This window comes from Vanellus vanellus (assembly GCF_965231255.1).
Source record: "Vanellus vanellus genome assembly, chromosome: 12".
Taxonomy (NCBI): domain Eukaryota; kingdom Metazoa; phylum Chordata; class Aves; order Charadriiformes; family Charadriidae; genus Vanellus; species Vanellus vanellus.
Genome location: NC_138917.1, coordinates 11177420 through 11199760, shown reverse-complemented (window position 1 = coordinate 11199760; position 22341 = coordinate 11177420). Strand labels below are relative to the sequence as shown.

Here is a 22341-nt window from a genome sequence, read left to right as displayed (position 1 = left end):
CACACCAATGCCCTGCAAGGCCCCCGCTCTGTTGGAGGGACAAAATGAAGCATCTTGTCTCCCACTGCCTCCCTGATCCCTCTTGCTCCATCACCTTGGGCTCTTACCATGGCGATGAAGCGGCCGATGAAGCGGAAGTAGGTGAGGTGGTCAGGGTTGATGGAGGAGGCAGGGTTGATCTGCAGGCAGTAGTTGTTCTTGCCAGCATACTCGAAGAGGCAGTACATGGGGTTGAGCACCTCGTGAGACAGGAGGAAGAACCACTCCCTGGGGCAAAAGGAAAGGAGAGAACGGTGATGAGCAGCTCGAGGAGCTGGGGCACCCAGGGGCTGCACAGGGAGGCTGCACCCCGGTGGAGGGGACAGCCATGTGCCTGCGCAGCACACCCCGCGCAAACCAGGTGCCCGTCTCCTCAGTGCAAGCATTGGGCCCTGGTATGCCTTAGCAAGGGTGTCCTCTGCCTCAGGGGTGCTGTGTGTGGCTTGTAAAGGGCTTCTGGAGACACCAGCAAGAAGAGACACCTCCGCAGGCTGCTGGAGGCCCCGCTCAGAGCAACGGGGATCCTGGCAGGCACCACGCGGCTCAGTCCCACCCATGCTGTCGTACACGTACACACACACGCTGCCATGCACACACAGTTCCAGCCTCCCCACACGAGCCCCACCCTGAGCTCAAAGCAGTGCTGGATGGGTACCCAGGTACTGTCCCGGCTTTGCTCCCCCAGCTGCGCAAGGAGACGGCAGTCCTCGGACGCAGAGGCAGCCCCGGCATCCCGTCCGTGGTTCTACCCTGTGGTAGAACAGCATGACGTAACCTACCATAGGGTAAAACCACTGGCAGGACACAGAGAGAGGCGGAGAGCAGGAGCCCCTGCACCAGAGCTGGGGGGAGCAGCACCACCAAGGAGGAGCAGGAGAGAGTGGCAGGCGGGGGGAAGCATTAGCCCAACACCAAGGCAGAAGCTCCGACCGAGCTGGCTGGGGCCAATGGGGAGACGGGGGACCCCCTCCAGCCAAGAAACAGCCTGTGCTGTGCAGTAACGCCATCCTCAGGTGCATCTGCATCCATGTCGCAACTGCATCACACCACGTCTGCCCTGGCATGCACCAATTGCCCCAGGAAACACCAGGGCCTGTTAGCTGTGGGGAGAAGAGGCTGTTCGACCCATCACCTCCACACCTGAGGGGCAGCAGCCATTGGCACTCAGCGCTGGGGGCTGCAGGAGAGCCCCAGCCAGGTCCCCCAGCCCTCTCTGTGCCAGGGACAGGTCGCTGCAATGCTTTCAGGATGTTCCAACCATTCCCAAAACTCAGGCCATTTCACATTTAAACATCCCTCGGCTCCTCCGCCCAAGCAGGTGCTGCAGAAAGGCTAAGTGACCCAAGGGCAGCTGCCAGACAGGCTCCCCCGCCTGCACCGTCCTTCAGCGATTCACACCGCAGGCAGGGCACGGACCTGGCAGCAGCAGGTGCGTGGTCCAGCACGCCGGCGCTCACCTAGCGATGCCACCATAGTCCAGGCCCTCCTCTCCTCGCATGATGATGTACAGGCGGCGCCGCAGGTCGTATGGCTTCATGTTCATGATCTGGGGAGAAGCAAGGGGAAGCATTACTGCGGGCTGGTGCGAGGTGCTCCACACCTCCCCAGGCTCTGCGGCCCCAGCACCTCCTCACCTGCTGGAAGGAGTCCTCAAAGAGTGTCTGTCGGGAAACGCTGATCTTCACGTGGCTGGGCAACGCGTTCGACTACAAGCAAGACAGAGAGACACGAGGCTTTGTGCAGGCTGGCACAGCAGTTCTCCTCACCCGTGCCTGCCCACAGGGTCAGGCTGTCCATGCACCCACCCAGTCCTGCAGCTCAGCAGCCCCCGAGCTGCCGGGGCCCTCCAGCCGCTCTACTCACGTGGCAGAGGAAGCGGAACTGGTGGTACTTCCAACGAAAGCTCCGGTCGTACGCCCCTGGGGAGCCACCCTGCTTGCTCCTGCAAAAGCAGCACAAGCCTTGGTTCAGCATCCCTGCCTGCCCTGGTGCAAGCTGTCTGTCCCCAGCAGCCTCATCGCCTGCCAGGCGGGAGGAAGATCTCTGGGGCACAGCTCACCTCCATCAGAACTGAATGCGGGGCCCTAAACCCACTACTCAGTCTCTCTGCAATAAAGCTGACCAACTTCCCCCACTCGGTATCAGGACCACAAGAAGGCACGAGCTGCGAATAGGCGGCTTGAGTCCCAGCTCCCAGCGTGCAGCCCGGCTGCAGAGCGAGGAACCCAGCCCAAAAATGCTTACCCAGACTCGAATCCAGGGCGTGGGTCCTTGAAGGTAGTGGTGCGAGTGTTGTGGTCCACAAAGTAGCGCACACCCTCGTTCGTGTACTTCATCTCCCAGCCAGGCGGCAGCGGCGGCTCCTGGATCATCCTGCGGACAAGGAACGGGTCACCAGGCAGGCACCTCAGGCATCTCTCACCCTCAACTGCAGCCCTCCAAACTGCCACCCTTGGGGGGCACCTTCAATTTGCAGCTCCGTGCCACGCAAAAGGAAGGATTCATGGTATGGGATTAGCAAGCGCCTATGTGCAACCCAAGACAGGAGCCCTGTCTGCGCTGCACTCTCGACCATGGCCAGGACTGGCCACAGTTACAGCTTCACTCTCTGCAGATGTCGCCTCAGTGGAGACCTGGGCCAGATCCTCAGCTGGAGCAGGTCTCTGGAGAACCACAACCCAGAGCTCTCAGAAGCCCAAGCAGAGCCATGGAGGAAGGTGACAGGGCAAGAAGCAAGCACCTTACTACCCAGAAAGGCCTGAGTCTTCCCCATCACTTCCTCATCTCTACCCTCCACTCCTGCTAGCCGGAGAGCTGCCCTGCAATGCCAAGGGTTGCAGTGTCCAACCTTCCTGCTGCTGCCTGCAGTTCTAGGTGCTTTTGGCTCCTCACTGCTTCAGTCCACTCGGTCCCCCGGCATGGACAGCTCTCAGTACTCAGCAGCCCAACGCATGGACCTTCCGAAACCACAAGCATCTTCCCTGCTCTCCCGCAGGCTGCCTACCCTTGTGTGCGAGGGTCTTCCCACTGGGTGGTCCGTGTGTTGTGGTTCACGTAATACACTCGCCCATTGTCCTGTCTCTTCTCTAAGAGGAAAGGGAGAGGAAGCATTAGTTGGAGCACCCTGGCCAGCACTGACCCACAGTCCCGGGAACAGCCCTCCCGTTCCTTGCGCACGACAAGTTTGTCAGCTCCCCCTGTCCCACCTCCCCACCAACACTGCCCTGGCTCATTTAGAAAAGGCAAGATAAAAAACCCTACATTTCTTCTACGTGCACAAGCTGCTGCACCTCCAGGGAAGGCTGGTGTTCTCTGGTGCCTCCTAGGCCAGTGTGCAGAGAGTGTGCAAGGCTGGCACAAGAGGTGTGCCTGGCCACGCATCTCACCAGGCAGGTGGCACACATACCCTCCGCGGACACGCAGCACTCTGCAAGCACAGCATCCCTCTAGGCAGATCTGCAGATGCTTTCTCAAATGCATCCGAACTCCCTGCGTGGCCTGGTTGCCAGCGCACAGCTTGTGCTCCCGGCATTGCGCTGCACAGGTATGCACACCTGCACCTCCTTCTGTTGCGCACATGCATAAAACAACTGTGCCACTCACACCAGCACCACTGCCTGACCCTGCTCTCCACCTGCAGCCTCACACACTTGTTGCACAGCAGCTTCTCAACACACACTCTCCACGTGTGCCACAGACGCTTCCCCATGCACCCCCTTCCCAACACACGCTCACAACACTATTTGCACACTCAGAACAGCAAACGCCTCACAGCCATGGCTGGGTACCATGTGCCCTGGCCTGGCAGTGATCCTGTGCCTGCTCCCCACCCCACCAGCCCCCAGGTGCCTGCACCCACCCCATGCACTCCCTCTTGTCCTGCCTGCACGCCTGCCGACACTGCTCTGCCTCTCGACAGCCACCCACTCTGCGCACGCCCACGCACACTCGCTGCCTCCCCACCAACACGTGTGCCCCACACGCAACACACCTCCTCCTTCCACGTGCCTGCGTCACTCCCCGCACGCACAGCCCTGCTCCATGCTGGCAGAGACGCCCTGCACGCACGCTCCCCTGTCACCTCCCAGCCACTGAGGCCCCCCTCGCTCCATCTCACTCCCAGACTGTGGGAAGCAGCCCCCACGCCGTGGCTCCAGCAGATCCCACATGTGATGACCAGGACTGCATCCATCCTGGGAACCCCATCCATCCCGGGGATCCCCACCCAAGGGTGCTCAGCCCCATGCAGAGCTGTGTCTCCCCCCAGTCTGCCCAGCTGACCCCGCGGACGGCTCCCCTCTCCTCACTGATGCAGGAAGTGGGGCACACAGCATGGCAGCAAAGGCTCCAGCACTGTCCCCATCAAGACTCTGCCCTTGGAGACCCCCTTAGCAGCCTGGGCCCCCTCTGTCCTGTTCCAAGCTCCCCGCAGTTTTAACCCCTCTCTTGCCCTCCCTGCCTGCCCATCCGCTGCCTAATCGCACCCACAAGCATCCCAGCCTGCCCTCTCCAGGGATGCTCTCACCATGGAGGGGACCCTCTCTGCCCTGGGAATGGCACAGGGACCTTTCAAACCGTCCCAACACACTTGGGATATGTGGGCAGGCAGCCCCACTCCTGATGGCTCCCAGCCCCACTGCGGACTAGGGCAGAGCATCCCTGGAGGCATGCACGGCAGCAGGACGGATCCCTGCTCAGCAAAGGAAAGGCCTGGGGACAAGCGAGGAGTTGGATCTCCAACCTTTCCCCCCCGGTCCAAAGAACAACCACAAGCACTTCTGCATTCAGTAGCTGAGAGAGACTGGGAACTCCTCCAGGAAAAGCGGAAAAAAATGGAAAAAAAAGCTGGATTTCAAATCAGAGACCGTGCTAATCACGGGCAGACTCAGCCCCACATGCAGCAGAGCATGGGGAACACTGGCTCCCCAGCCACCCTTCCCATTAATGCCAGGGTCGGGAGCGAAGGAGCTGCTGACAGCACCATCCTCCCTGCGAGGCGGGCAGGGTCCCATTTGGGTGACCATGGACCATCCCCAGCAGGCTGTCTGGCAAACGCGGTGGCAGGCAGGTGAGGTGCCTCAGTACTTACCCCAGCCAGGAGGAAGGGGACCGAGAGGATCATTGTCGGATGGGGCGCCAGACGACTAGAGACAACAGAGAGGGCAAAAACACAAAATAAAAACCAGGGCAGGGATGCCTGGGAAGAGCAGAGTGCAGAGTGCGCCCGCTCCCGCTCGCCTCCCCTTGGACCGCAGCTCCCAGCAAACTAAAAAAAAAAAAAAATCTCAACCAAAAAAAAAAAAAAACCCAAACTTGCACACTCAAGGGGGGGTTAAAAAAAAAAAAAAAAAGAAAACAAAAAAAAGGAAAAACTAAACAGAGGCTGGGGCGGCGGGGCAGGGGCCGTGCCGCACGGAGGGGCGCGGGACAGCGCGGCGGGGTCCAGATGTGCGCGGCTGCTCGGCTCCCGCCGGCCGTCCCCACCAGATACACCTCCAGCCTCCTCCAAGAACCACACACAAGAGGGGAAAAAATATCGCAGGCCTTTCCAATGAAATCATTCCCACAAGCCCTGTCCACGCCCAGCGCTTCCTGGCGGGCCGGCGGCCCCCTCCTCCCCGGCCCGGCCGCGGGATGCGCTCGCACTGAGCCCGCATTCATCCACCGCAGACGGGCGGCTCCGCGCCCCGCCGCCCCCCCCCGGCAGGTTGGGGGCCACTGTACAAAGCACCTTTCTTCTTCCCCCGGGCGGGCAGCCGTCACCCAGCCTGAACCGGGGGATGTCCCGGAATGGGGGGGTGGGAGTGGGCTGGCGTGCTGCCCCGCTGTGCCTAAGCTCCCCCCCCTCCCCCCGTCCAGCTCTGCTGGAGGTCCCTGGGGATGGAGGTGCAGCCCCGATAGTCAGGGGGGTTCAGGAGAGGAGGCGGCCTGCGAGTGCTTTTAATGGTTAAATGGGAAATGCATAGTTACCAAAAAGGCATTTTCATTGCACCTCCTGACACCCAGTTGCTGGAGAGGGGCTGACATCCCAGCACAGCCAGCGTTCCAGCACAGCCAGCGTCCCAGCCCTCCACACCACGCTGGGGACCAGAGTCAGCCTGGACTCAGGAAATCACACCAACAGCCAGGCCCGTCCCTCCTGCTCAGGGATGGGAGGCAGCCCCAAGCCCAGGCATGGCTGCTATTCGGGGTGCCAGGGCCCCCCGCTCTAAGACACTCAGGGTACCCCATGGCAGCCCGGGGATGTCCTGGGGCACGTCAGGGACAGGGCTGGCACAGTCCATGCCTCTCCGCGTTTGGTCTTTTGTACCTGACCCCCTGTGCCAGGACCGGGTGCTGGAGGCACTGCCTGGCACAGGATGCCTCGGACTTGGGGCAGTCTCTCAGACAGACTGGCCAGAGACACAGCCGAGTCACATCCAGAGGTACCACCTCACTGTGACCTAAAAATAACTAATTAAAACAACCAGGGCAGAGATACAAGAGCCTGAGGAACCGTCCCTCCTGCAGCTCTCTCCACAGCCCCTGGGAACAACCTGGCCCTTTGTGCCAGCAAGACTCTCAGTGCAAGGGACGCTGTGTGCGGGCACAGCGCAGGGAGCCCTGCGGCACCGAGGCGCCTGCTGGTGGAGCGGTCCCTGGCTGCACCCTGGCTGCACCCCGGCCCCTCCGAGCTGCGGCTCTGCATCGCCCAGGGCTGCAGCGCTGCCCATCACCTCCCCACCTTCCTCTCCGGACAAGGAGGGCAGGCGGATGCTGGAGAGGGGAGGGCAAAGCAAAGCAAAAAGCCCCTGCAGGGAAGGAGGCAGAGCAGGAGCCATCGCCGCTGGCAGCAGAGAGCTTGAAACAAAAAAGTATAATCGTTTCATCAGACTAAATTTGGAGCGCGAGTCCCTCCCTCTGCACTCTGCGGAGCCCGGCCAGGGCGAGTCGCACAGTCCTGGAGCGGCTCCAAGGCTGGCGCTGGCGGAGACACATGCGAGTGACAGGCCCGGAGCCCCATTCAGCCTCTGGTGGAAGCCCCCTCCCGCGCACCCCTCCACAGCGGTCCTGCGAACAGCATGCCCGGGAGCACAGGCGGGCGGAGGGCAGCAGAGCCATGACGGTCCAGCCCCTGCTACAAGGCTTGGAAGGGCTGGCGAGCTGTCCAGGGAGAGATGGGCAGGGGGAGAAAAGGGGCAGAGCAGCTTCCCACACCCCTGGGGAGCAGTCCTGGTTGCCTCTTGTGCAGAGCAGCACCGGAAGATGTACTCTGCACCCCCTTCCCAGAGAGCATCCAAGCTCTGCGCTGGAGCACAGAGCTCACACCAGTGCTACCAGCGCTGCTGGGACACGTCAGCCTCCTGGCTTTCTCTGAGAGGAGCTAAACGCTGATGGGAAGCTGGTCACCCTGCTCTGCTCATCTTCACTCTGCACCTGCCCCAGCAGACCTCCCCACCTTCTGGCAAGAGCTGTGTTTTACACCGTGGCACAGCCTCTGCGAGGCATGTGGCTGGCTGATGGTGGAGAGCACTGGGACATTGCTGCTCTGGGAGGTGGAAACGCTCCAGCCTGGCTCTTTCCCAAGCACTGCTCACGCCTCAGCACGACTGCCAGCACGGTTCTGGTTATCAGAGGGTGCTCACCACTGCTGGAAGCCAGGTCCTGGCTCCAGCAGCAGAGGCAAGACCAGGACAAGAGTGGTCTCTGCCCAGGAGCTATTGCTGTTGAGAGATCATTCCCTGAGCAAGGAAATACAGCTACTCAGCCCAAACCAGGAACAAGAGGAAGAAGCAGAGGAAGCTCACCAAGCCTCGCAGCACTCATTCCCTGCGCTCTCTGGTCCCCTAGTTATCACAGCCATCACCGTGACAGCGCTTGTACCCTGGGCCTTCAGCTACTGCTGCTGACTCCTGCTGCCACCCAGGACCCAACCCCCTGTTGGGTCAGCCCAGCGCAGACATGGGGAGGGATGAGCTCAGCCCCAAGAGCCTCCCCTCCTACAGACCAGGCTCCCACAGATTTCTCAGCACGTGCCTGGCTCCGACAGCACGCAGCGAGTCCTGCAAGCCTCGCAGGTCAGCAGCAAGGCTTGGCTGACTGGAGCCAAGGGAGAAAGCGTGTGCCTAGCCACGCTAGCACTGAAGGGATACCGGGGACAGGCTGCTGAGGACACCTCCCACCACCCTTCAGGGCTGTGCAAGCTGTTTTTATAAAAGAAAATTACTCCCACGGGGTTCTCTGCACACAGCAGAGGAGCTTGTGGGATCTCCTGTCTGAGCACTGCTCTGCTGAGCTCTCTGAGCCAACAGATCCCACACAGCCCAGAGAGCACCTCTGATGCTCAGGGTTTCCTGGGTCAGCCCAGGTGAGACTGTCAGGAGACCAGGGTGAGACCCTCACCACCGCGGCCCCTGGCTCTTACCTGGTACAGGAATCTTTGGCTGAACTGCTGCATGGCTCCTTGGAGCTGGTTTCGCTGGGACTGCCACTGCTCGTAGTTCCTGACGTACTCGGCCGTGGGGCGCTGCCACGTGGTGGTCCGGGTGTTGTGGTCCACATAGTAATACCTGCCTCGAGGATCCACACGTTTCTCCCACCTGGAAACACCAAATGAAGATGTCACTGTCCTCAGACAGCTCAGTGGGTCCTGCTGGCAGGTGCCTACAGCTGCGGTGCAGCAATTCAGCACAAATGCTGGTGTGGAGGCAGCAGAAAGAAACCCCAGAGGTCAGGAGGCATAGCAGAAGGCACAGACCACGGTCCTACAACAAGGAACTTCCCATTGCCCTCATCTAAGGGCTGTCCCTAGGGCCCTGGACACGCAGCAGAAGCATGAGAATAGCCAGCTGCTGCCCCGGAACATTTTGAAAGCACGACTGAGAGGAGCGCTGGGTTGTGAGCCCCTTCCCCGCTTGCCACAGCTCCCCTTGTGCCCCCATGCAGCGGCTCTGCAGAAGATTTGTGCTCAAGTTTTACCTCTCAGAAACGCAGGTGAGAAAAGCAGCTTATAGTCCTCCAAGCGAGGAAGAGGCAAGAGCTGCCAGGGCCCAAAGGTCCAGCTATGGAGACTGTGATTTTTCATTTCACTCTGACACTACAGGCTGACTTCAGACACTTGCTCTCTGGCGCTTCTCACAAGACTAAGACACCCTTTAACAGAAGGTCTCCATTCCCAGCTCTAGCATAACCAGCAGTTTCACAGCTGAAAGGGCTCTTTTGGACAAAGATCCACCACAAGGAAATACGAAAGACTATCAAGAATTGAAGCACCTCCCTGCAAGGGCACACGAAGCCTAGATGGGATGCCTAGACGCTAGCAGAGTTCACACCAGGATGCCGTGAGCATTCCTCCAAGACAGCCAACCTCCGACAGAGGCGAGGCACTGGGTTGGAGACCTGAGCAGGAGGGAAGGAGAGCACCTGGGGTACTTCTAAACCTACCTGTCCAGGTAACAGCCTCCCTCTTTTAACACCAGATAGATTTCAAGCTGTTGTAGAATCAGAAAGCAGCTGCAAAGATCACAGCTTAACTGAAGGTAGGGCATGCCCACAGGAACCTAGAGGCTTGTATTTCACTTTCACATATTACATGGGCAGTTAAAGCACACTTCAGTCATTCCAGCCTTGAACAAACTCAGTCTAAAGAACTACAACAGGCTGAGTTCTCTGCTTTTAGGAGCACAAAGAGGTGAGAATTCAACAAGTTTCTGGAAAGCACATGGCCCCCAGGGCTGTGTACAGCCTTTATAACCTGAAGACTTTACTCCCACAAGTGAAAGCACGGCAGTCCTGGACATGAGTTTCGCAGAATACTTCCTACAGGTCTCATGGAGCTGAGTAGCATCATCATCTTGAGCACAAGCAGACCCCAATGTGGCTGAGAACATAGGATACCCCTCTGAGAGAGTCCAGGGTTCAGCTCCAGATTTGGGGCACTCAGAGTGTTTGTTTCTGCTCACCAGGAGCTCAGTCCTCATCTGGAAGCATCTGTTTTCCAGGTGACATGAAGCCCACCCTCTCCCTTCTCCAGATCCTCAGGGGGACTTTGCTGGTGCCCCGTCCCAAAGGCCCACCCCTCTGCTCTGCCCACAAGTGGCTGTGCTGCTGCTGCTCAAGTGTTCAGCGATTTCCATGGACTGTTTAAAAAATAATCCTCTAGCAGATTGGAAGGCCTTTTCCTCTTTACAAATGCTGAAGAGACCTTTCTGAAGATACAGGGTGTGCTTTCAGGCCAGCGAACACTGGGTCATCTCATCCCATTTCTTTTTAGGCATGAAAAGACCTTCCTGCCACCAACCCAGCTCTCCCCTTCTGTGCAGACTCCCGTGCACCTGCTACAAGTTAGTTCAGTATCTGAGATGCCGGCTGCCCCCAGAGCTCCTTACCCTGGAGGAAGAGGTCTTTCCCACGTGGTGGTCTTGTTGTTATGGTCTACATAGTAGACTCTACCATTAGGCAGCTCTCGCTGTTCCCACCTGCAAGGAGAAAAAAAAAAAAAAAAAAAAAAAAAAGGTCACAAGACAGTTGATACTTGCTAGCACAGAGACTGATCCCTGGCCAAGGTGGAGCTACCAAAGCAAACTGCTCGCCGTGATGCCAGCCACAGCAGCGTCCCTCCTGCTGCAGGGCTCCCCGAGCACCTGTCCCCACCACGCATTGCTCCAGGGCCAGCTGGGGAGAGCAGCACCCCTCCTCAGGAGAGGCTGTAGAGGAAACCTGAGGCAGATGAGACAGTGCCTGTCCTCTCCTCAAACACAGAGGTGAAGCGAAGCGAAGGGGGTCAGCTGAAATAAGCAACGTGGATCCAGCAGCCTCAGCCCCTGCATCCGCAGGGCAGCGAGAGCCAGAGCTTTGCTACATGTAGGACCAAGACACTTCGCAGGCACCTTCGTCTACTTTAAACCATGCCCGAACAGCCTCCCTAGGAAAACTGTTTGCATAGGCTCAGACTGCAGCTGTGCAGCCCAGCCTCCCCTGCAGACCAGTGAGCTGTGAATAATTAATAATCACCTTATTACCAAGAATGTCCAGAGAGCTGCATCTACTGGATTAGCGAGCCTACCTCCTCGCATTGCTTAGCTACTGTGTTCTAACCTTTATTTAAAATAGACAGCAGATCTACATGGCAGTTGTTTGGCTTGCTAAATCAAGACTATCGGAGAGGTGCTGCAGCAATCTCTTTTCTGAAAAAACAGCCGTAATTTGGAGCATAAATTCCTAATTTCCTCCAGAAAGGAGGAGGGTTGGTGTAAGATTTCACACAGGGTCATTTGTATGCTCTGTGAGTTTTTGATGTAGTTTTTGTTTGGTTTCTCTTAATACATCTTTAAAGGGAGGCCTTTGAGTTTGGGCTGAGGCTGAATTTTCTCCTTGGCAGCCCTCCTGCTCACTGCTGACAGATACCGCTTAACTTCGCGTGGCCACAAGGCACAAGGTTCGGAGGTGGCCCCTGAGGGGAGCCGGTGTGACAGGGAGGCCTGGCTTCACACAGCTACACTGAAAACCTTTCTTTGCCTTAATTCATTCATGAAAGTGCATGCCCTGGCAAAGGTAAAAGCTCTGTGGAGCACTGTGCTTTCCTGTCAGCTTTTATTCTGCAACAGAGAGAGGAGAACCGGCAGCTGCTGACAGATAAAGTGTTCTCCTGCTACACTTCTGCTCCCACAGGTCTCCCTCCCAATTCAATCTTTAGTCTCAATTAATCATCACAAAAAGCCCTAGGAAATTAATATACCAGTTTCTGTTGTGACAGCAAGGGAACAAATCTTGGCTTGCAGACAGCAAGAAGCCATTGTGATAGAGACACAAAGAGCCAATGCCCCATCGCCCAGGCTCACACTGTCTCTGCTCACCTTCAAACCTCCCCAGGGCACGATGAAGCCACCAAACGGTGACCTCAGCCACAACCACGCACCTGCTGTGACCACAGGTCCATGTACATAACAGCCTCGACAACACATTCGAAAGAGGTGGGAAGGCAGAAATGGGGAGAGCTTCAGCGGCGTTCCCAAGCCCTGGCAGCGTGCCGTCAGCTGGGGAGACCACCAGTCCAGCAGCCATGCGGGCAGCCTGAAAAATCTCTGTCCTGGGCAGAAGGCAAGCTTGTACTCCGAGATAAGAGTCAGTTCCCCAAAAGCAGGAGGGGAACATGAATGCCAGGCTCAGCACTTAGCCAAGAGATTGTCTCACCCAAATCGGAGCTGTTGGCTTTGCTCCTACGGGCTTCTCAAAAGCAGTGCCAACTTCACACATCTGCAGAGAGCAGGTAATCTGCAGACAGAAGCTACCAGTCAGCAGCACTGGATCTTTCTCATACTTAAAACAGATCTAGGGACACCAGTGGTTATCCCTGATGGAAAGAGTCCAAGGCAGGACATACTGTGCCTGTAAACCTTTGATAGCAAGGGGCTGCCAAGCATAACGCTGCCCAAAGGAGCGACGGAGCGACCACGTGAGAGCAGAGCTAGCACTGCCCAGTGCTGTTCTGGGATCAGGAAGTCTTTGTCTCTCCACTCCATGGTCAGCCCTTCTCCTGGGTTACCCCTGGGCAGCACTGGGCATTGTTAGAGGGGAAACACCTGAAGTTTCCTGTTCACTAATGATGAACTCAGTGCTTCATGAGCATAAAAACACAAAGACAGCCAAAAAAAAACCAAACACCAAACTCGACATCTCTAAAGAGAAAATCAACATAGCTGGGATTTCTTGAAGACACAAGCATGTCCACGCCATGAGATAGACAGCAGAACGTCTCTGGGCATCTTCAGGGAGAAGGCAGGGCAGTGGAAGTGCTGCCGGCTGGATGGAGAGCTGTCCACTACAGGCAGAGCTTTGGGAAGCCCCTTCCTAGACTTGCACTGCAGGCACTTCAGATCATCACCACCAACCAAACACAGACCCAGCACAAGGCTCAAGTGGAGGAATGCTATTTACAAACAACACTCCAAGCCATAACTCCACTTATGAGACTTTGCAAGGAGTCAGCATCCCACAGAAACCCTTTAAGCATCCGAGACCAGTTGGACATAATGGCCTCCTTTGAGCGGATCTAGAGACTGCAGCACCGTTCAGTTACAGTGTGCAGGATAACCCCAGCCAGGCGCTCCACCCACTGCGTCCACGCCGACATGCAGTGCTTCAGAGATGAAGAGGACCTCGTTCCCATGCACACCAAACCACTGGTGCCAGCAGGCATTATGAGAGGGAACAAGTCCTCCAAATTTATTAAGTACAGATTCACAAGATAATTTATGTTATGGCTCTGAGGACTTGGAAGTCCTTTATGACAAGAGGCTCTCAAGCCCTCAAATACCATTTCCGTGGCTGTAGAGACCAAAAATCCCATGATGAAGACTCCACCAGGGCAGAGGGTTTCTGGATCCCTCAGATACCCCTCTGGATGCCTTCGTGACTGCAAACAGCCACACAGGATTACGAAGAGCTGCTGGTGGTGGCAGCTACTGATTGATGTCCTCTATCCCCATCTCACGCCCTATGCAAACAGGTGACAAGCTCACATGCTTCTCAGGTCAGCAGCTCTCATCTGAAAAGTAAATTTGCTGAGGACTGCCTCACCCTACAAACAGCAAATCACTGCCATGAAACAGCAAGCTGTGACAAACTTATTACTGCTGACACACAGCAATAACCTCAGAAACAGGGGCACTGGGGGGAACCCATCCTTGCTCAGACCACCTTGCCCAGCTCTTCACAGGCTTCCCCACATCCCATCTGCCCATCATCCCACAAGCGACACAGCTCAGCAAGATGCATGACAACAAGCTCTTCCTCTGGGGACCTTAAGTCCAGCCAGCATTCCTCCCCTGTGCCTGCTGCCACATCGCCACCAGCAAAGAAGATCAGTGATTTAGCAAGTGCTAGATGGTGGCAGCTCTCACCCACGTGCACAACTGCTGCAAGCACGAAGCACACGACACATCGGCCCCTGCTAGCTCCGCTCCCACTGTCCACAAGGCTTGCGGCAATGGTGGATACAGGGAGCCATGGACGGTGCGAAGTGGCAGTGCTGAGGCAACCCTGCAGTCCAAACAAAACGCCCTCCTTATGTAAGAAACCACAGCCCTACGCCTTCTGCCAGGCAGCATAATGTACCTCTTTGTACGGGCGAGACAGCGCTGTGTATACACACTGCGCTAATGACCGTCTGTCCCCCGCGCAGGATCATCACTGATAGGAACCAGATGCAGGAGCCAGCAGCTCTTGTGCCCTCCTCTTTGCTATCGGTCCGCTCAGAAACCCCTATGTGAGAACCAGGACCCCATGCCAAGGGCCTCGAGTACTGTGACTGGCTGCTCCTGTGCCACACACACTCCCCGGCTTCGCAAGGAAACACGCTCTGCCCAAGCCAGGAGGATGTGAAGGAAGTTCTGGGCACTGTCAGAGCTGGAATTATTCAGAACACCTTCCAGCACCCTCCAGCCCCTAAAACAGACTTCTGGTTGTGTGAGAGATGCCTTTGTGCCCACCACATCTGTTGCAGATGTTCAGAGACAGCTATCTGAGCAGAATAAATAGCTCTGAATCCCCACATGAACCCAGCCACTCTCGACTCCATCTGCACGCAGCCCAGCACAAGCAGGGAGACTGGGGCTCAGCACACCCACCAGCACAGAAAAGCTGCCACCCCTCCAGAGTCTGAAGAGTAGCCAAGCGTGAGTGATCTCCACACTCCCACAGATGAAAGGAGACACTCGGAGAATGAGGCAGAGCTCCTGCAGAAAGCAGGAGGGACACGATGGCTTTCCAGCTCTTCAGTGCGGGAGTGACTGGCAGCTCTGCAGGGGACATCATTCCTGTGAGCGGCAAAGCAAGAGCGATCACTCATGGGCTCCACAGCGCTCTCTGCACAGCCATCCAGGCAAGAGCTGGGCCAGCAAGGGGCTACCCTGCACCACTTTCTGCAGAACACGCTGCTGCCAGAGCCAAAGCCGCCTGGTTTTGCCTGCATCCCTTCTGCCTGAGACATCACTGCCTCAGACATCACTGCCTCCACCAGCCCAGCCAGCCGCATCCCCATCTCCCAAGCTGGGCCCCAAACCACTGCTGAATGCAATACCCTGGTGTTGTGAACCAGCCAAAAATCAGCTGCCCTAGATCAGGTCTCAAGAGATCCCCAGAAGCTCATGTATACCACCCCAGGGCCACAGTGTTTTGTTCAATCCCCGTTTAGCAAATCCCCGTTTGTGCAAATCCCTACTAGCCCAGAACCTGGTCTGGCAGCTCTCGGTGCAGGGCTCACACCATGGAGACCTCAACAGACTGAATGCTCTGCTCACCATCACCTGGTAAGACCTTGATACTTGGTCTCCACCCGACCGAGCAGGTCAGCTGCTACCCAAGCCAGCCCAGCATGAGCACATAACTTGCCTGTTCCTGCCTTCTTTTGCCCCTACAGATCCTACAGTGAGGACAGGGAGGGACAGATACACAAGGTGCTAATCAAAGGTGTCTCCAGAGATCCACATTCTGCAAGCTCAGCCTGGAGGACAGTTCACTACCCCTTCAGTGCTCTTCTTCAGCCATCTCCCAAAGCACAACATCTTTATCCTCCTCTCCGCACTGACACGCATGATTTCCTGGTGTGTGAGCACCGCAGGTAGACAGGCACAGGGAGGACACGGGGCCACCCTTCCACCCACCTTGACCAGGTAAATGCAAGTCTGGCGTGTCTTAGAAAGCAGCGCTTGCAACCTTCCCGAGCCTCCAGAAACCCTAATCATGAGATACCCGTGGGCTCCTCTCTGTCTCAGGAAGAAACAACAGCCTGCTTCCACCTCGGGCTGCGCAGAAGTGGGGAAAAGGAGACCTTCAGTCTACCTGGTAGGAGCAGAAAGGAGCACAAGCTCTGGCTGGAATAAAGACCTTTTTCAGAGCACTGGACTTTTCCAGCTGCCTGGAAACTGGAAGCGCCCAGGCGGGAGAACAGAAACCCTCACACACCCTGCATAAAGGCACACTGAGCCGTTAACCCTAATTACCTGTGACTGACACACGAGCGAGGCCCTGACCTTCCAGGCATCGCCTCAGCCAAAGGAAAATAAACAGCTCCCTTCATACGAAACACAAGCCATTTTCAACACCCCCTCCTTGCCACTTTGCTTTTTCAGTCCAGAATTAAAGGTGTCTGACATACAAGGGGAGAACAACTTAGCTACAGCAGGGAGGGGGACTGAGCCCAGAGCCTGCCCACCGCCCCAACCAAGAGCCAGCATGGCCACCGGCACGGCTCAGCCAGCTCCAGCTCTCCTCCCAGCCCCTTCCCCGCATCCCACGGAGGAGGAGGATGCTGAGCATCTGCACCAGGGAGAACAACAGGCCCAGCCGATGGAGGCTCCTGCCCACCTCCTGCCAGCAGTGGCCAACGCCTCTGTGGTGTCCCTGGAGCCCATGTTTGTGCCCTCCTGCTCACTGGGAACTCCCTGGAAATTCACTCACTCTCATGCGTTTTCCACTGACTGATCCCTTCAAAGCCCCAGGAGAGCAGAGGACTTTGTTGCTCCCCTGGGCATGGATGCCAAGAGGCTGTTTGCCGCAGAGATGCGATTCAGTGTTTATTACCCCAGAGACCCACAGCAGACACAGATCAGACCCCAGCCAAGAGGAGGAATCCACAGCAATCAAGCCCCGGCCAGATGGCTCAGACGAGGGGGGGGGGGCAAACGGGGGCACAGGGCCCTGACAGGCACCCCCAGGCCCTCTCTGCCCTGCTGACCACCATCATTTCCACCAACCTGTGGTGCAGCACAGCCCCCCTCCCTCAAACATCCTCTTCTTCCAGCACACAGCAGTGCCCCAGTTTGGTCATCATCCCCCAGCTGTTCTCCCAGGGCCATGCCTCCCTCCCCGAGGGCCACAGGCACTCCGTCATGCTGGTCCTGTCAGGGGAACAGAAGTCTCCAGCAGAAGGCAGAGCTTACCCGGGGGGCAGAGCATCCAGGGCCAGCACTGCTGCCCGGGCCGGCGGGGCACTGGAGCCAGAGGCTGCCTCCTCTGCCTCTCCAGAGCTGGTCAAGGCAGGAAGGGCAGGAGCAACAGAGCTGTCAGCCGCGCTCGACGCCGCCGGGGTCGCTACGCTCACTCCTGCTGTCGGCCTTTCCTCTTCGATGTCTGCAGCACCCACAACATCTCCGTTCACTGGAAAGGCAGAGGGCAAAGATGTTAGCACCTAGGAAGGGTAATGAGGGCCGGGCTGATCTACCGCACCCATGCAGCCCTGGAAGCGGAGCACGTGGTGGGTGGCAGCCGCTACCACCCAAGCACGGGACTCACAGCGCTCCCAGCCTGCTGCAAAGGCAGCACCTCCTTCAGCCAGCAGTCAGATCCCTCGGGGAACCACTGCCACTGCACCTTTGTCCTGAGACAAAAGCAGAGGGTACTTCGCATTTGTGCTCAGTATCTCTTCTGCCATTTGCAAACATGCTGCGTGCCTGATGGGAATTCAGGTAAGGAGCAGGAGCTCAGAAAGTGCTGGTGCAGCATCCCCCCCTGTGCAGAGGGAAGCCCAGGCTCGGCAAGTCAGCTGCACCGCTAAGAGCTAAATGTTGCTGGATTCCACTGAACTTTTTGAAAAGGGCTGGGGAAGGGACAGAGCAAAGGAAAATTACAAAGAAAACTGATGAGGAGGAAAATGCAGACCAAAAAAAAAAAAAAAAAAAAAAAAGAACGGGAATTTGTTTGACAAATATTTATTAGATAGCCAAAAAAACCCTGAGACGTGGCAGTCCAGCAGAGGATAACTTTCACTACAAGACATCCTGACTTCAGTGGCAAAGCAAAAGCATTAAAAACAAACCAGCAACAAAGAAGTCAGGGATGCAGACATAGCTCCACAAGTTAGAGCTGCGAAACGTAGAAACGTGTAAGGCGAGTATCTGTGTCTACAAGCCCAAGTATTTAGAAATATTGTAAGAAAAAGCCTCACAACAGTATAAACCCCCACAGATGGGAGACTGAAGAACTACAGACACTATAGAAGAGGCAGGCTGTTCAGGACACTCTTGCTTTGCAGCTAGAGGGTAGCAGGACAGCATCCTCCAGCACCAGAGGAATCCTGGTACACAGCATCAGCAACTAAAGGAGCCCCTCAGGCAACATCTACAGGTGATGAAGATTTCCAGGTTTGCAGGCTCATAGCAACTTCCATAGCAAAGTCCTGCAAGACTCAGGTGAGGAGGTCTCTGACTACTACTCATTTTTAGCCAGCCTTGGAAAGGGCAATTTTAGAAGCTTCAAACGTGTTGTGCCAGTCTTCAAAGGGAACCTACAGAATTACTCAGGCAACTATGCTGTGATGGGCTTGATCTCAGTCCCAGACAAAGCAGGGGAAAAGCTGATCCAAAGTTCACCTGATAAGGAAGGGCACCAAGGGGAAGACAGCTAGAGCTAAGCAACGTGGCTGCGGAGAAAACATGCCATGAAATAATCTCCTTTTATTGTCGGATGAAACTATAGCTGTGAGTGACAAATGTAACAGGGACGTTCTTGCAGCAGTCTGCTCAAAAAGCACGATACTGTCACCAAAATGTACCACACTGAGGAGGAAAAAGATGGTTTCTAAAGGCATTCCACAGGGTGTCCAGCACTAATCCCAGCCACCCGAAACATTCATCTCCCCATCCTGAAGTGTAAAATCATTGCCAACAGGACTTGCGGAAGACATGGAGGTTGGCGAGTGGTAAACAGCAACAAGGACAGCGCAGTCATAAAGCCACTGGGAAGGCTGGGGGCGGGCCAATAAAACGTGTTTTACACAAACCAAAGCCAAGGAGCCAAGTAGTATGTCGGAACAAAAACTCTGTGCACAGCCTGAGGGAGTGTCCCCCACACAGCAAGGACACTGGGAAGGGCTGGGTGGGCACAGGGGACACTGCGCAGCATTCGCTCCCGGTACAGCGCTGCACCAAACAGGGCAGAGACGACCCACAGCCCCAGGGAGGGGAGCACAGACCAGGAGCGACAGCTGAAAGGCAGCATTTCACATCAGCTTTCTGATCCCCCATATCCCTCCCAAAATGGGTTTTGGCAAAATTGAAAATGCATTGCTCCAGATTTTTTCCAATAAATGGGGAAAAAAAAAAAAAAAAAAATCTTCTTTTGGTTGAACAAAACATTTACTTCTACCCAAAGCAAAGCACTCTGCTTCTCCTTCCAGGTCTCTGACAAAAGCAAAAGAAAGGACAGCACTGCCTGCAAAACAGCGCAGGGGAGTGTGAGATGCCGCACTGCTCAGTCAGCTCCATGAGAGCCAGAGAAGGAAAACAGATAAACCGATTGCAGCTTCGTAGTTAAGCAATCCACAGGTCCCAGTCATCACCCTACAAGGTATTTACGGCTTTGTGGACAAACCCAAGAAAGGGCATGAGAAACCCTTCCAGAAATATGCTCCGACAGAAAAATCAGCCCCCTTTTGGGAGGTGGGTTTGTCCCTTCTCTGGTGCTCAACAGACAGCTGCTCCTCCCCACTTCAGTGGGCAAAGAGCTCAAGACATTTTTGCTGAAGACTGATGGGCAAATTCAGCTGAACGCTCCCAACCCTGAAAAAAGTCCACTAGCTGTGGTAACTGTCCTTGCAGTGGCATAGTGGCATTGTTGTCCCAGTATCCTTACAAAAACCTGGAGCTGGATGCAGTATTTTCGTCAGGGAGACTCCAGAGAGAAGCCACAGAAATTATTCATGATAGGCAGAACAGCCCCTACAGTGCGCTCTGCAGAGCTGCCCAGCTTATCAAAAGTAAATTCAGTAAAAATCCAATCAATTCACAGGGAGGAAATTCCCAGGCACTACAAGATCCATTATCTTAGCAGAAATTCATTTTCTCCCTCAAGATGCAGCCCCGAGTTCTGCCCCCCCCACCTCCCACGAACACCAATTCACCTGTGCCGTTGGCTGTGCCGTTGGCCATGCCGGTGTGCTGCGTGCTCTTGGCCTGCTGCCGGTGCCGGCTCCTGGCACTGGGACTTTGCTCTCCACTCCCCGTGTTTTGCCTGGCCACTCCAGCCGCATGTCGGTGTGTCCTGCAAGGGAAAGAACCACGGGAGGTGAGACACACCACTGGCCTCACAAAGAAAACCTTGCTCCTGCCTTTTTGCCTCTGTTTTGTGCTGCTTGTCCCCCAGCACAGCCATCGGTCTCCCCTAAGAACAACCAGGATGCAGCCACGTGCCTCTGCTCCCCCGGCAGTGCCATGAACTTTGTGCTGCTTACTCGGACCTGCCAACCTGCCCACGGGTCCTGGCACCCAACTGCCAGTGGCAGAGTCCCATGGAGGAGTAACCTGGGTGACAATGACCTGGCTTTTGTTTGCAGATGCTCCCGAGGAATGGCCGCAGGCACTCACAGTTGGAAACCTGCTTGCAGCACCAAGCTGGCAGTTGGCTCTGTCCACCCCTGCAATGAAGCTCCCCGGAGAGATCCCATGCCATCACCAGCTCCTGCACCGTGGTGGGAACCCACACCATGCCTCCCACCCAGCTACAAGCCTTGCGCTAAATGAGGTGAGGAAGGTGCAAGTGTTCGCTGCTGCCGTGACAGCCGTGGCATCTGGCAAAGGAGGGAACAAGCAGCTGGGAAAGATGGGAGCTTAAATCATGGCACAGGTTGAGACCAGCTCAGATGCGGCTTCTCCATCTCTCAGGGGGTCTTCACTTTGTGCTATATTGGAGCTCCCTTGCCACCACATGCCTGTGGCCAGGGCAGCCTGACCTCTGTGGGCAGAGCGCCTGCAGCATCCCCCAAGCAAACTCTCTCCCTCCGACTGTCCTGGCCCCCTGGGGCAGCCCAAAGGCGTTTAAGAAAAGACTGTGTTTTCACATTGATGAAGAAGTCTGGTCTGTTACTGAAAGCAGAGAGGGGGACAGGGCAGGGTGGGAGGGGGGACGCTGCCTTCCCACATCCCAGGGGAGCAGAGGCAGAGCCCAGCCACCCCTGCCCAGGATCCCGGGCTGGGGCAGCAACCGCAGAGGGCGAGGACCACAGGGATAAGGAAGCCCATTTGCTCCAGCCAAGTTCTCCCCTTAAAAGGGCAAAACCTGCAAACTGTCCCCATGTCTCAGGGCCGGAGCTGGGAGGGGACAGCAGCTTGGCAGCATCAGTCATGCCACCCTCACCAGCTCCAGCAAGCTCTTGGTTCCTCCCACTCACTCCAAAGCTGCTCTCCTTGGGGAGCCATTCATGACAGTGGGCAGAGGAGGGGCTGGGATCTGGACAAGACATGGGAAAGCAGGAGACCATTGTTGAAAATAGATCAGATAAGAGCCACAGGCGGGGCAGCCCATGAGCAGGAGCTGCCATGGCCACTTTGACCAGCCATGGACCTTCCCAGGAAGGCAGCACCACACGGGGGCTCCTTGAGGCACCCCTCAGATGGCGAAATCACCCCAGAAACCCTGGCTACCCCCAGGACACCACTACGTGCTGGGGGTTTGCTTTGGCCACCAGACCTGGGGACTCAGAGCAGCTGCAGGCGCAGAATGGGCTCCTCTTCCCCTGGCTGGGAGGTGAAGGTGACCCCTCACTGCCTGTCCATGGGGCTCAGCAGGGCACACCAGCACCATGCACGGGGATCCACCTCCCCACATTCACCCGTGGCAAGGCTGGGAAGGTAGCATGGCCCCCGGAGCCCTGGCTGGAGGGGAGCAGACAGGCAGCACCACCAGCAGGAGCAGGTCCTGCTGGGAGCAGCCCCCAAGGCATGGGACAGATCTGGTCCCTGCCCTTCTCAGCACAGATGAGCTCAGAGCTGCCCAGAGAGTTTTTAGAAACCAAAACAGGATGTTTCCAGGCTGCCAGCCGGCCGCACAGGGTTACCAGGCCTGAATTAGCCAGCCCGCCGCCCAGCCCAGCCCTCCTACGAGTGCTCCCATCTGGGCATTGTCTTTTAATAGATGCATGGAAACAAACCAAGCGAGGCCACGTGAGAGCGGCAGGGCTGGGAACGCGCTCTTAAAATAGGAGCGGGGAGAAAACAAGTCACAGTGTGGATGAGAACAGCCTCTCGCAGCCATGCTGGTGGGATGGAACGGGGCGTGTGGAGGGCACCCCACCTCCCAGGTGGCTGGTAAGAACCCCCGCTGTCCCCCATCGATCAGGGACCTCGGGTGGCTGCCCCATTGCGTGCTCTGCCCCATCGCCCCTCCTGGGCCAGAGGGAGCAGATGATGCTGAAGAGGAAAGTGGCGTCAGCCAGGAGTGACATCAACCTTTCAGCTCCCCCTCCTTGTGCCAAGGCAGAGCCCTCACGCCACAGAGGCTGAAATGGGCCCTTGGCATGAAACCCAGGAACAGCCGCCTCCTCCCGCTGTG

General features: G+C 56.7%; 1 protein-coding gene across 1 annotated transcript in view; it reads right to left on the bottom strand.

The window, feature by feature from the left end:
* The window catches only part of WWP2 (WW domain containing E3 ubiquitin protein ligase 2), a 44839-nt gene that overhangs the window by 6085 nt on the left and 16413 nt on the right, over positions 1-22341 (bottom strand). The window contains exons 7-17 of the mRNA XM_082489477.1: positions 19916-20055; positions 16959-17175; positions 10407-10496; positions 8444-8618; positions 5129-5183; positions 3044-3125; positions 2284-2412; positions 1903-1981; positions 1674-1745; positions 1497-1585; positions 108-267 (exon numbers count right to left, since the gene is read on the bottom strand). Of these exons, the coding sequence (XP_082345603.1) occupies positions 108-267; positions 1497-1585; positions 1674-1745; positions 1903-1981; positions 2284-2412; positions 3044-3125; positions 5129-5183; positions 8444-8618; positions 10407-10496; positions 16959-17175; positions 19916-20055 (1288 nt within the window). The remainder of the gene's footprint in view (positions 1-107; positions 268-1496; positions 1586-1673; positions 1746-1902; positions 1982-2283; positions 2413-3043; positions 3126-5128; positions 5184-8443; positions 8619-10406; positions 10497-16958; positions 17176-19915; positions 20056-22341) is intronic.